Raw genomic sequence first — 13,750 nt, forward strand, 5'->3', positions numbered from 1 at the left:
AGCCTGTGATGGTTTGAGAGTAATTAATTTTAGTGCTCTTACTCTAAAAGAACATTACCAATTTACCCTCTTCTCTCGCGAATCAGCGAGTGATTTGGAATAGTTAGGGATGGGTCACGCAGAAATTAGCGTCACTTGACATGGCTTTTATTTATTATTTTTTATGGATAAAATATGAGAATCGATCCGGAACAGATCAGAACAGAGAAGGGCTATGGTTTTTAATTTTTTATGTTATTAAATTATTTAATATCAAATAGTTTTTTAAAAAAATTGGTGTTAATCTAACCACGAGGCACTCAAATTTCATATAAATAGATAATCGTGTTTTATTAGATTAATATCTTATTTATTTTAATCAAAAACTTAACTTGAGTTAGATTGAATTCAATAATTATAGCTATAAATATAATATTTCATTTGTTTTTGTGATTGAAAAATATTTTTGTAAAAAAAAAATTTTGTTTTAAATTAAATATTTTTATATGAATGTTAAAAAAAATAAAAATATTATTTTAATATATTTTTAAATAAAAATATTTTTAAAAAATAATCAATATAGCAATATCAAACAGATTACGTAAAATGTCAAACGGTGTGATTAGGTTAAATTGGAGCCCGTTTCTCATCATATACTTTCACATGTACAAGTCTAGATGCAAAATTTAAAACAGAGTCAAGATAAAGTCAATACAATTTATTTCTCAACTACCTGATTTTAGCTTGTGGTGTACATGTTTTTGTAGCTTGTGGTGTGCATGTTTCAGGTGAGGTGAATGTTTGGAATTGAGATTTAATTTATTTTTTAAAAGAATTAACATTTTAGTATTTTTAAATTATTTTAGTGTGTTAATATTAAAAATATATTATTTTAATGTATTTCCAAGTAAAAAATACTTTGAAAAAAAAATATTCATCAATCTCTCAAACACCCCAAACTCCAAGTACGCTGATATTTTTCATACATGCTTGAAAAACACTTTAATAAAATAGATTTAGATTGCTACAAAAATAAATATTAATTCCTAACATCTTGAAAAAAAAGAAGAAGAATATATAATTGTAAACATAGTGAGAAGCCATGTTAGGCAAGGTTACCATGCCCAGGATGTTTCTGTGTTCATAGTTAAAGTTGAGGTCTTTTAATTTTTTTTTAAAAAAATAAATTGATCGATGTATTAACATATTGAAATGTGAATAGAAGATTGAAATAAAACTATATATATATATTAAACACACAAGAGTCAAAATAAAGACAAAAAAAATAAAAATATTTCTGGACTCCTAGGTTTCAGATTGTGGTGTGAATGTTAGGTGAAATCCATGTGATATTCTAGTAATCGTGGCCTTAAAAGTCCGAATCTTCACCATTCAAAACGGTTGTAGCCAGCAACCCCCCCCCCCCCCCCCCCCCCCCCGGGGTAGTATGGTGAAGATGACCATGCATGTAAATGACAACATGTGTTCGGTTCCCGGAGTGCATGGAAAATTAATAAATATATATTATTAACAAAAAAAAAGTTCATAAATGGATAAAAAATATTAAAAAAACACAAGTTCATAAATGGTAAATTTTAAATTTATTTTACTTAAAATTATTATTTTTATATATTTTCAAATTATTTTAATGTGTGATATTAAAAATAATTTTTAAAAATAAAAAATATTATTTAAATATATATTTAAATTAAAATTACTTTAAAAAACAACAACCACGTTATCTTAACTGCTCTCCAAATCCAAGAAAAGAAAATCACCTTGCAATAATTTTTATTGGATCCGGTAACAGTGTAATAATTTTTTAAGAAACAAAATCACCTTGCAATTTACACGGCCATAACAGCAAGTGGATATGGGTGAAATTTTATGCCAACGCGGGGGGTATTTTCTTAAATGACGGCCAGGGGCATTTGGAGCGAGGCCACCTCTGTGGGTTTTAAAACATGCCGTCCATGTTTTGGCTGTCTGACACGTCTGACACGAGGATGAGGAAAAATATAAAAGGACAGAAAAATAAAAGATAATTCATGGTCTAAAGTACAGATTTAAAAAAATAAAATAAAATTACAAAAACAAGATTCGGTCACACCAATGACGGAAGCGTGTTAGCCCATAACTTTAATTCTCTTCTTTTACGTTCTCGAAACTAAACACATTTCCCCATTCGAGGACGAAAACAAACCAGAGCTCAAGATTATTTATTTAAGATATATTTTTTAATTTATTGTCATAATACAATATTCTTGTATTCAATTTATTTTTAAAAATAGATATTAACTTGATTAAAAATTCATTATCTATCTTAAAAATAATTGGGAGTGTGATCTAGAATACAATGAAGATTGCCAAAAAAAAGAAGAAGAAGAAGATTAAACAATGACAGAGTTGTCAATTCCGTTACAGTTAATATTTTGGTTTTTTTATTTTTTTTTTGGGTTATTGAAATTATATATTTCGGTTCTAAAAATATCTCAACATGCCATTTTGAGATTGTGTACTGTGTGCGTATAGTTTAAAATATTTGTACGTACGACTACTGTTAACAGCAAAACGACATGATTTGTGACTTGGACGTGAAGTGCCAAACTTTGCTGGATACATTTTTTATTCCAAAACATTCAGGAACGACTGTGTTGTTTTTCTTTTTGGAATTATACATTTTAATTTCAAGATCTAGCTACATGAAAAACACTTCGACTATGTTTGGCGGTATGGTGTATGATATTGATTGTTTTTTAAATAATTTTTTGTATTGAAATGTATATTAATTATTATTTTTTTAGAAAAAATTATTTTTAACATCAATATATCAAAACAATTCTAAACATACAAACTATATTAAATTTCAGCAAAAAAAAATTAAATTTTTTGAGAACACGGTTTGCACCGCATTCCCAAACAATTTCTTCAAATAAAAAAAAGAATTTACTATATTGTATTATGATGAAATTGGCCTTGGACCATAAAAAAAAAAAAACCCAGGTTGATGGCAAATTAATATTTTTCAACATCATACAAATGGGCACATCAGTATTTACATAGTTAAATTACTTATGTACCCTTAAAATCAATACATACAAAGGCTTTTTAGTCTTTTAAGTCTTCTAGCACAGTGTAAAAAATGATATGATTAATCATTTAATTGGTGGTTTAATAATAAAAACTTGAGACTAAGAGATTTGCTTTCCCTGTGTTTTTAGATTCGAACCATGTGGTTGCTAATATGATAAGCACTGTAGGCTTACATAATTGTTAACTCCAAAACCCGTAAAATTAATCGAGATACACACAAACTAGCCGAAACACCCACTTCAATCAAATAAAAAAAAATGATCACCTCTTAAAAATAAAATCTACTCGCTTCTTCGACTCTTCAGTCATGCTTCTGTGGTTAGTGGCAAGGTAGTTTAGGGGCATTTTTATATTTTAACATATCCTTTAGTATGGCCAGTCTTATCACTTTAACAGCCGATTTTGCTGGCTGGTTTGATATTTTTAGGGTTATTTTATATTATTTATGTTGAATGATGTTTTCTAGTTTATTTTTGTCGGATTATCTTATTTATACATGATCTAAGTTCCAGAGTTTAGCTGACTTGTATAATTTGTTGTTTTTTATAATTATTTTTTTTTTAATTTCTCTTGCTAAATCCTGGGATAATGCCACCTTAATTCTGCTAATTCACGATGCTATCTCCAAGAGAGAAACAAAGTCCAATTTATCACTACCAACATTATTATTATTATTCTATCATTATTAAGCATATCCAAACGGGATCGTCTTCGCTACTGTGGCCAAAGACACTGTTGACCTCAGAAGTCAAAACATTTATTCACATGGTCGTGTCGGCCTTTGATTTCTACACCAACTCCCCCCAACCGATTCAAATTTAGTATCTCTAAGGTAATTATATGACTCGAAACTATATTATATTACCATTTTGTGACCATTACAGTAATGACTATGCTAATACATTAGTCAATCATTAAAAAAGAGGCTTTCTTTTTAATTCTTTTATTTTATTTTATTTTAACAGCAATCTTTCTCACTCTGACTTTTAGCCGAAAGCCATAGCAAAATATAATCTATAAAATTAGTTGAAATAAATATAAATTAAAATAAGTTCAAGCTGGTTTGGATATTTATGGTTAAAAAAATAAAATAAAAACCCTTAAATACAAAGTAAAAATTGGACATGTTAACCTCTTACCGGCTCTACCTTGAAATGCAATAATAAATGCAAAAGGCAATTGAACAAAAGTAAAAACTAGATAAACAGAAGGACAGAGAAAAACCAAGGACGAAAATTACAGAGAAAAAATGAGACTGCAATTCTCAGCGAAAAAAAAGGCAGAAAGAGATTGTACCTACAGGCCATAATTGCTGAGCTTTTTAATGGCAACCACTACAGGATCGTCTTAGCCACTAGCCTGGTTGTTTCCTTGTAAACACTCCAAAAGCCACCTTCTCCGATCTTAAGCAACCTGTTAAAAAATCATTTGTTGCCTCTCTGAGCTCTTGAAAACTGAAAACTCGCAAATTGTGCTCCTTCTCTTTGTACAATCCAGGCATGCTTCTTGGAGGTGGTGGGGATTTCGCTGTACGACTCCTAGCTGAACTATTGGATTTGCTCTGTTCTCTCAATTCTGGGGCTGAATTTGCTTGCCCTTTCTGGTTCCTGGATTTATCCTTGAAAACATAGAAACACTTCATGGTTTTTCCTTCAGCTTTCAGTCCTCAAAAAGGAACCATGGGATGGAAAGATGAAAACGGGAGGAAATGAAGGTTGTCATTTTAAAAGAACAGAGAACCCACGGAAAGATAACCAGGATTAGGGTTTCAGATTATACCTGGGTTGCTAGTTTGATCTATGGGTTTAAATCAAATTGGATCGGTTCTTTTCGGTTTGAATGGTTTCAAAAGTTTTAAACCTGAAATGAAACAGGTGGAATAAAACTGGAATATTCCGGTCAAGATCCGGCCAAGAAATCCAGAATGAAATTGGAATATCTCAGTCAGGATCTGGCAAAAAAATCTATAATAACCTGAGTTTATATAATTTGTTTCATTTTGTTCTATATTTTTAGCTATGATGAGATGTACGTCGAAAAAAAATGTAATTTACAATATGAAACAATGATGATTCCAGTAGGGAAATGGTAGTGATTCAAAATCATAATTTGTAACGTAGAAAACTGGTGAAGTATAAAGTTGGTCCATATGATTTTGATTTTTATTCATGTTTTTATGATTTTGATTTTGTCATTGCTGGATTTATATTTACAATCTTAAATGTATTTCTCTAATTTTTTTGAAGTTTGATCATATTTGCTTTTATAGTTTTGGTTTTAATTTGATGGTTATATCTATAAGTACAATAACAATAATAATTAGAATAGCCATGTATCTCATGCCATCGATAATTAAACACTGTTTATTTGTTGTAAGTTATAAAACCCGGTCTAGAAATCTAACTGAATTTCTTTTTTTTTTTTAAAAAAAAAATAATATTATTTTGATTGATTCTTTTTATAACAAAAAAAAACAATAAATTGAGGATTGAATTTTAATTGGGCTAGGCTCGAGTCAATGGATCATTTCATGATTTTTAACAAAGTCAACAAGTCTTTTTCTTTTTTTTTCTTCAACTTTGATTAGTTTAGTTCCAATTAATTAGGTCTTGAATTGACCACTTGCACAATTTAGTTCTCACAACTATACTTGAAAAGAGCCGAGGTTAATGGAGTGTTTGATGGTGTAATAGTGACTGTTTTTTAAAATATTTTTTATTTAAAAATATATTAAAATAATAGTTTTTTAATTTTTTAAAATTTATTTTTAACATCAATATATCAAAATAATTCAAAAATATTAAACATGATTAAAGAAAAAAATTCAAAAATTAACAAAAAAATATGTTCAATTTCAAAACCAAATAGACACTATCAATATACACGTGGGGAAAAGAAAACCATGATAAAATCTGATAGTCTATAATTCATGGGATGGTTTATTCAAAACGTAAAACATGAACACAAAGCTTCCATACATTTAGATCCCAGGCATTAACAAAAACATGTTAAGGTGCAGTTTAAGGTACCAATTAAATTTAATTTACCAACATTTTTTTTGAAAAAAGGAAAAGAAAGTGGAAACTATTATTTGCAGATTCAACCAGAAATTTCTAGGTTTGGAACTTTTCGCCCCAAGGTGAATGGAGTTTCTTAGATAAAACCCAATAAAAAACTAGGAGCTTGACTTGGTGTTTGAAGCATGAAATGATATGAATTAAATAAAAGAAGTAAATAATTATCTAAGGGTTTATATCGTAGGGTTTTTTTTACCAAATTAGATCAAGCAAAAACGAACTAAATAAAAGACTTCCCATTGATTATATGATATACACACACATGAATATCGAACGAGCCGTCTTAGCTCAGCTGGTAGAGCGCATGGCTTTTAACCATGTGGTCGTGGGTTCGATTCCCACAGACGGCGGATTTTTGACACTTTTCTGATATTTTTTTATTACCTAAATCTAATCCAATCCGCAAAACCCAGAACCCCAAAGAAAGCAGCAAAAATGTTGCAGAGCAGCGTCTCCAGCATTCTCTCTTCCTCTCTGCCACGCACTCCTCTCTCTTCTCATAAACTCCTCATCTTCCCTTCACTTTCACTCAGACAGTACCGGCAGCGGCGGCGGCAGCGGCAGTTGCTGGTGTTGTGTGCCAGCAGTTATGAGGTGGGTGGGGGTTATTCAGACATGGAATCAAGCATACAAGAAGAAAACAAAAGTAGAAGAACCCAACAAGAATGGGACGAGAAACCAGACCCTTTTCAACATGAAGTTATTATTAAAGGTGGTGAACAGGTCATCTCTGTGCTCCAAGAGATGATCACCCTCGTAAGTTCCTCGCTCCCTTTTCTTCATTTTTTCTGGTTCATTGGAAGGTCCGTTGAATCTTGAGCTACACAATGAGTTAACCCTCCTTTATTATAGAATAAAATCTTGGGTATTTGATTTGAACTTATGTGGAAACAACAAGATGTTCCTGTCTAATGTCTAATGCAGTGCTTTGAATTGTCAAGCTTTTGACTGATAAAGCTAGTGGCTATCAGGCTAGGTGTTTAGGTTTTTTTACTAGTTCTTTTTTGAAAATGTCGAAATGTTTTGTCTTGTACTCTTAGTTTGATTGTTGATGAAATTTAGAGTCTACGTACTGATGGTTGAAATGTATGTATGGGGTTACAGTTGGAAGACCTGAACATGGATGACGCTTCTGAGAAGGTGGCTGTCGAGTTGGTTGCGCATGGAGTGATAGGGAAAAGAGTTGATGAGATGGAAGCGGGGTTTATGATGGCCCTAGATTATATGATTGAACTTGCAGAAAAGGACCAAGATGGAATGGTAATAGTGTAACATTAACTTTGGAATTTTTGGTTTTTATGGATCTTGTTTTGTTTATGGTTGCTTTATGATTTATTTTTGAGCAATTTGTTTGAGTCATACGTGCAATGTAGTTTCTAAATGAGTTTTAAGGAACTGAATCTGCTGTAATTGAAATTGAGATAATGTTAAGAGTTTTATGCAATTTCTTTAGGAATTGCAATGGACATCCTATATATAGGCAGTACGAAACAGGAATAATTTTTTTCCCCTAATGAATTGCAATTCGTTTGGTTTCAATGATGCTTGTTAATTGGTAAAAGTGGTACTTCATCCAAAAATGTTAAACCTCCTTGTTACTGAGAACCTTGTGGAAGCACTGGTCTGCTGGTTTCTTGGTATATATGTTGGTCCAGTTGGTTCTCAGGTTTTATCCCTTCTCGAGTGAATCACATTTACACCATCACTCTGATTGCATGGAGAATCGTCATTATATTAAACTTATTGTTTATAATGACAGGAGGTAGCTGGCCCTAGGACTAATTAGGACCCATATTCTGAGTGAAACTCAGACGCTATGCAGTTTAATATAGCAGCCTCGTGTGTCATTATTTTTGTCTGTAATAAGTATTATGAATGATTTTAAATACTTTTACCATGTTGTTTTTGGTCTACCACTGAGGTTTCTAATAGTTGCTGCTCTTCGTGGCGTAGTTTGTTTGTTGGCAGCTAACTAGGAGCTTTTCTTTCCCTCTAGCCAATCGAGGAATACTTTTTATCATGCCTTTTTGTTGCCTGATTAAATTTTCTTTGATTGTAGTGATGACTATGAGATTCAGAAATGGAGTTTAACAGATTCTTAATGGATTGTTTTCAGCGCAAGTCACTGTTGGAAGTCATCAAGGAAACCGTATTGTCCCATCTTACAAAAAAATGCCCCCCACATGTAAAGATGCCACCTAAATGCATATATAATTCTTGTTCTAGTTAAAAGGGAGTTCCTTTGTTACCGAGCAATGAAATTCTGAATTTGCTCCTTCAGGTTCAAGTGATTGGCTTGCTTTGTAGAACTCCACAGAAAGAAAGCAGACATGAATTATTACGTAGAGTTGCTGCTGGCGGTGGTGTCTTTGAAGGTGGTAAAGGCACCAAAGTTCATATTCCTGGGGCGAACCTGAATGATATAGCTAATCAGGCTGATGATATACTTGAGGTAGTTACAGTAGCTACTAAAAACCCTGCTTGCAGCTGTCTTTTTTATTTCCCTTGACATATACTGAGTCTTTCAAATGCAGGTGTCGAAGTTTTCTTGTCCTGTAATTGTGGTCCTTTCATGTCTGGTCTTTTAAAAATACTTTTGAATAAATATTGTGATAAATGCCTTGGCATGTGTACCATTGGTGTAGAATTGTTGTCTCCAATCCTAAACCCTTGGAGCGGCAATGTGTTGACATGTAGCACAACATGAACATAGACCTTTACCAAGCTACTCTCGGGGAACTGCCATGTGGACTCTGATCCTATCGTGGGTTCTCTCATTAAATTTGATGAGGTTGTTATTGTATTTGGCACTTACAAGAATCAGATCTTGGGATTTAAATTTCTATAATTCATCTGCAAGTGATAATGGTGAATGATTAAGCATCTAGACGAAATTAAAGTTGATGTCCATTTCTTTTTCTTGTCAGGTAGAAGGTTTGCAAACTGCATATCTCAAACCTGATAAAGGATTTACTGATTAGAGCTAAATGGTTACATAGTTTTTCAAGATCAAACTGTTCCAGAGCAGCATTAGAATAGTAATTATGAAGCAGGCAGCTTGGTCTATACTTTTGTCTCTAGTTTCCTTTGATCATTAAAATTACTCCTTCTCAGATCTTAAGATATCTGGGATGCCTCCTTCAAAATTAACTGAGAGTCTCAGCTCTCATCCCTGTACGCCTGTACTTTATTTTAGTAGTTTTGGCATATAGGATCTATTAAAAAACACTCCCAAGGGAAAGTCAAATAGAATGACTTTCTGGTTTGTAGTCCATTACATCATGTATACTCTAAAGGTTTTTTCTTTTCTTTTTATCTTCTCAAATTATGTAGTTAGAGTAACTTTAAAGCTGTTGCTATTTAGTTCACTGATCCTTCTTTCTGGTTGTTATGCATAATGATGGTTACTGTATTTTGACAAGGTGTTAAGCTGGTCTAGCTGAATTATTCTGCTTAAAGCATCTAATCTTTTGTACACTTGTGTCTCAATTTTGAAACAAATGTTGGCTGAATCAATTATTCAGAGTGGTCATTTTGGCTCTTGAATTTTTCGTTTGTTTGTTCATCTTTTTTTTTTTTTCCTTTTTTCTGAAAGGAATTTTTTTGGCTTAACTAATCATTGTACATTGGTCCATATTTTTTCAGACAATGGAAACCCGACCAGTTGTCCCAGATCGAAAACTACTTGCAAGGCTAGTTTTAATCAGAGAGGAAGCCAGGAACATGATGGGAGGTGGGATACTTGATGAGAGAAATGACCGTGGTTTTAAGACGCTTCCTGAATCCGAGGTCAGTCTTTTGCATTTTTTTATTTTCACACCAAATAACAATGTTTATGGCTGATTATGAAAGGCCTGTGTTTGTTTGTCAAAATGATACAGAATCACAATGAGTTCTTTCTACAGTTTGAAGAAATATATGTCAAAACATTATTGTGTGCTTGTCATCTCTGTGATTGTGTACTTGTCAATGCAGGTGAATTTCATAGCCAAACTGGTAGCTTTGAAACCAGGGAAAACTGTCCAGGAAATGATTAAAAATGTGATGTTAGGGAAAGATGAAGGTGCAGAAGATGCTGCCAGTGAGGAAGAGAAGATTAACAGTGAAAGGATTTCGAGTGGAATTGCTGGAAGGGTCTGATTTACTTAATATGAACAATCTTTGAGTTATAAACATCTCTGTGTGTGTATGCTTGTGCTTGTATGAGCATTTGTGGATGTGTGCATGCATGTTGACATACAATTATTGGCATCATATGATATCAACCCACTTGTCTTTCCTTATTTTTTAGATGAGCTCTATTAATCTGCTTGCATGGTTTGCAGGGAAGCGTTACAGGACGAAAACCACTTCCTGTGCGACCTGGCATGTTTCTTGAGACTGTCACCAAGGTACCTGTCGTTATAGATACTATGAGTTTTAAAGATTTTGAAGGAATGTCTTGTTTGGTAAAGAACAGGACAAAAAGAGAAGAAAAAAGAATGAACAACTGGTTTTAAGCACAATATGAAAGTGGGCTCTGTGAGAATGGGATTGCCTTGACAGGAAAATGGAGGATGAGCCTGTTCAGTTTCTGAAATCCATTTTCTATCTCATTTCCAATAATCTTCTCCATTTTTAGTTTTCCTTTTCTAAAGGAAAATGTATTCATTTGTCACAAAACGGAGAAGAGTTTCTCCACTAAAAAAGATAAGAAATACATAAGATTTAACTGTCTTTCATGAAAATTGAAACTATATTTTATAATAGTTATGCATCTTAATTTTTTGCATTTGTAATAATCTAACTATAAAATATTACTTTTATTTCATTCAAAATAAAAATTATCATAAAAAAGTCATGTTATTTATTAACTCAAAAAAAAATTTTATAATAAAAAATAGATTTTCATCTTTAACCAAATATATAAATGCAACAGAAAATAAATTTAATGTTTTGTATTGATAAAAGTGCTTGTATATATAAAAATAGTATTTTCATCATTTGTCTTTTGGAAAACAATGAAAAGCTTATCAAGGTAAACTATGGAAAACGTCAAACCTGCATTTTCCAAAGTACAAATCTGGAAAACTCTAGATGGAGAAATATTGCAGCTGAACAGGAAATTCCAGTGTTTTTTCTTGTTACTCTAATTTTCCAGAAAAGAAATTGGTGTGTGATTGTGCTTTAGAACACAACCATCTGCTGATATTTCTCATATTCTCTTAGTCAATAAGAGCTTTAGTCTGCTGGTTGTTGCTATGTCCTGTGCAATTTCTACAACAAAACGCAATTTGCTTGGATGATGCTGATGAATCTCTAACCTTGGACTTGTTAGGTCTTAGGCGGTGTATATTCAGGAAATATCTCTGGCATTACTGCACAACATCTAGAATGGGTAAATTCTCTTTTCCCTAGCACAACTTAAGCCTTTGTATTCCCGCAAGTCTTTGAGTGGTTATATATATATATATATATATATATATATATATATATATATATATATATTTCCTTTCTAATTTACATACAGAAGTAACATGAAGACAATTTTTTGGTCATTTCAAATTAAGGAAGACCTGCCTAATGGGATAGCATATAGGTTTCGTATTCCTTGATTAGTGTATTGGATGTTTAAAGTTGATCCACACTTAAAATTATTCTGCATTAGCTCTCCTACCGGCAAGGGTTTGTAGTTTGCTTTGCAAAAACACAACATTTTCAGTTTGCAGCCATACTATTCTCCCTACTGTTACTCATTTTGTCTGTTTGTGCTGCATCCAGGTTCACCAAAAGACACTTCAAGTTCTCCAGGAAATAGCATTCTAGTTTTTCTTATGCAGGGATGCTGATATTTATATATACAAAAGACTATACGCAGGGATGGTGAATCAAACTGAGAGTTCAATTAAGCTCATAATGAGCTGTTGGATGGACATTTATATCGGTTGAACCTAGTGGATATTATTGCTCCCTCTGGTTAGAAATATCGTGAAGTTATGGATCACGAGGGAGGTTTAGTGATTGTTGAATAGAAAAAGAAATCAGTAACACCAGTACATCTCCTGATGAAGTAAAAAAGCCAGGCAGCCAGTTGTGCATAGAAATGTTGTTGCTGGAAAATGGTGGCTGGCTGCTTTTGGAACTCATAGCTGAAGTGACAAATGAGATGTCTCAAACAAAGAACAGTCAATTACAACTACATAGATTTACCATCTGATGTATTTCCTGGAACACACATGTATTTCACATTTGTCTAACCGGCGGGCGGCCTGGGGTAACGATTTCGGTACAGAAGGAACCGTAATCATGATTATAAACTAATCAGATCTTCAATGATTAAACAAATCAAAGCCATACGTAGCAATAATCATGCTTTTATAACATACCGAATCAGCTAAACAATGATGACGGTTCTAACTCCAGTTTGACAGATAATAGTGGGAATGGCATGTGGGGAATGGACCTACACAATATGCCAATGTGGTATACAGGGATCAATGTAGACCTTTGTAATGATTTGAATGTTGTGAGGAGTAGAAGCAAACACAGCAAGGATTGCTACATATTCCTCCAATTATTTCCTCAGCTTTTCCCCACAAGCTCCCCTCCCATCTCATCTCATGCCTTAGGCCTGGTTTTGCCTTTTTTGTAAAGCAAATTCGTGTGTGCAATGCGTAAAAGTTGAACCTCCCACCGGCAAGGATTTGGCACCACGCTTGGTCTGCTGTATATCTGCGCCACCTCGGCCTCTCTAGCTCGGCCCACATTGCCCCACCTGAGTGTCCTCGCTGCTTCTATTTATCTTCCTTGTGTTCTCCATTAACCTCTCCTTCCATAAACAATAGACGAAAAGTAGAAGGGTTGAAGAATTAGCCACGTGAGCCGTCCTTCTCCCGACCTCCTTCTAACGATGCTTGTCGAATTCGCTTTGGGATGGTTATTAAATTATTGGATCAATTTGCGAATAATTACATTAATCTTTTTTAATTTTTTTTAAAACAACATTGTTTTGTTCTTTTAAAAAAATTCGTTGGAGTGAGACCTGATTAGATTTGAATTAACTCAATCTTGTCGGTTTAATTAGGTTTTATAGAATCAATTATTTTTTATTCAATTTTAAAAAACACACGGCTTGATTAGACTTCAAGTTTTCTGGATCAATCTACAGTTCGGAAAAGATTTAACAGCTATGCTTTTTAATATGGGGCTAATTACTAGTTGACAACCATACGTGATGTGATTTGATGATGCTTCATTAATTAATTATCAAGTGTTTAGTTGTTTTTATTTGAGTGTACGGACGTTAGAAATTCAAATTTCAAGCCACCTTTTTCTGCAGGAGGTGGAACATTGTTGACAGCACTAAACATATTTGGTGCTTAATGCCCTGTTTGGTGCAGTGGTTGCATCACCGTTTCATTAATCTTTGATTTTTTTTAAATTCATTTTTAAAATATTTTTACATATCATTTTAATTTGATGATATTAAAAATAAAATTTTTAAAAAATATAGTAGTGGTTGCATTACTATTTCACTAATTTTTTATTTTTAAAAAAATTATTTTTTAAAGTGTTTTTAGATTGTTTTGATGTGATGATGTCAAAAATAATTCTTTTTTAAA

General features: G+C 32.7%; 1 protein-coding gene and 1 non-coding gene across 3 annotated transcripts; both read left to right on the forward strand.

Moving 5' to 3' along the window:
* The first annotated feature begins 6,426 nt into the window (after positions 1–6,426).
* On the forward strand, positions 6,427–6,499 carry TRNAK-UUU (transfer RNA lysine (anticodon UUU)). Its single transcript has one exon. It is a non-coding gene; the product is annotated as a tRNA-Lys (tRNA).
* A 4-nt stretch (positions 6,500–6,503) lies between these two features.
* LOC133691358 (protein PEP-RELATED DEVELOPMENT ARRESTED 1, chloroplastic) lies at positions 6,504–12,449 on the forward strand. Of its 2 annotated transcripts, XM_062111828.1 has the most exons (9): positions 6,504–6,905; positions 7,254–7,409; positions 8,266–8,334; positions 8,431–8,601; positions 9,795–9,938; positions 10,125–10,283; positions 10,475–10,540; positions 11,467–11,526; positions 11,910–12,449. In XM_062111828.1, exons 1-9 carry the CDS (start codon positions 6,585–6,587, stop codon positions 11,952–11,954), a joined length of 1,191 nt encoding a protein of 396 aa, XP_061967812.1. In that variant the 5' UTR covers positions 6,504–6,584; the 3' UTR covers positions 11,955–12,449. The 2 variants fall into 2 exon arrangements, with proteins under 2 accessions (XP_061967812.1, XP_061967813.1); XM_062111829.1 differs by lacking the exon at positions 10,125–10,283.
* The last annotated feature ends 1,301 nt before the right edge of the window (positions 12,450–13,750 follow it).

Source organism: Populus nigra, chromosome 4 (genome assembly GCF_951802175.1).
Source record: "Populus nigra chromosome 4, ddPopNigr1.1, whole genome shotgun sequence".
Taxonomy (NCBI): domain Eukaryota; kingdom Viridiplantae; phylum Streptophyta; class Magnoliopsida; order Malpighiales; family Salicaceae; genus Populus; species Populus nigra.

What these genes read in the sequence shown, in the direction of transcription:
- LOC133691358 (XM_062111828.1), top strand. Translation starts at nt 6,585, where the DNA reads ATGTTGCAGAGCAGCGTCTCCAGCATTCTCTCTTCCTCTCTGCCACGC. An exon ending in AGGCTGATGATATACTTGAG is followed by an intron (nt 8,602 to 9,794) that starts GTAGTTACAGTA and finishes ATATTTTTTCAG; the next exon opens with ACAATGGAAACCCGACCAGT. An exon ending in CGAGTGGAATTGCTGGAAGG is followed by an intron (nt 10,284 to 10,474) that starts GTCTGATTTACT and finishes CATGGTTTGCAG; the next exon opens with GGAAGCGTTACAGGACGAAA.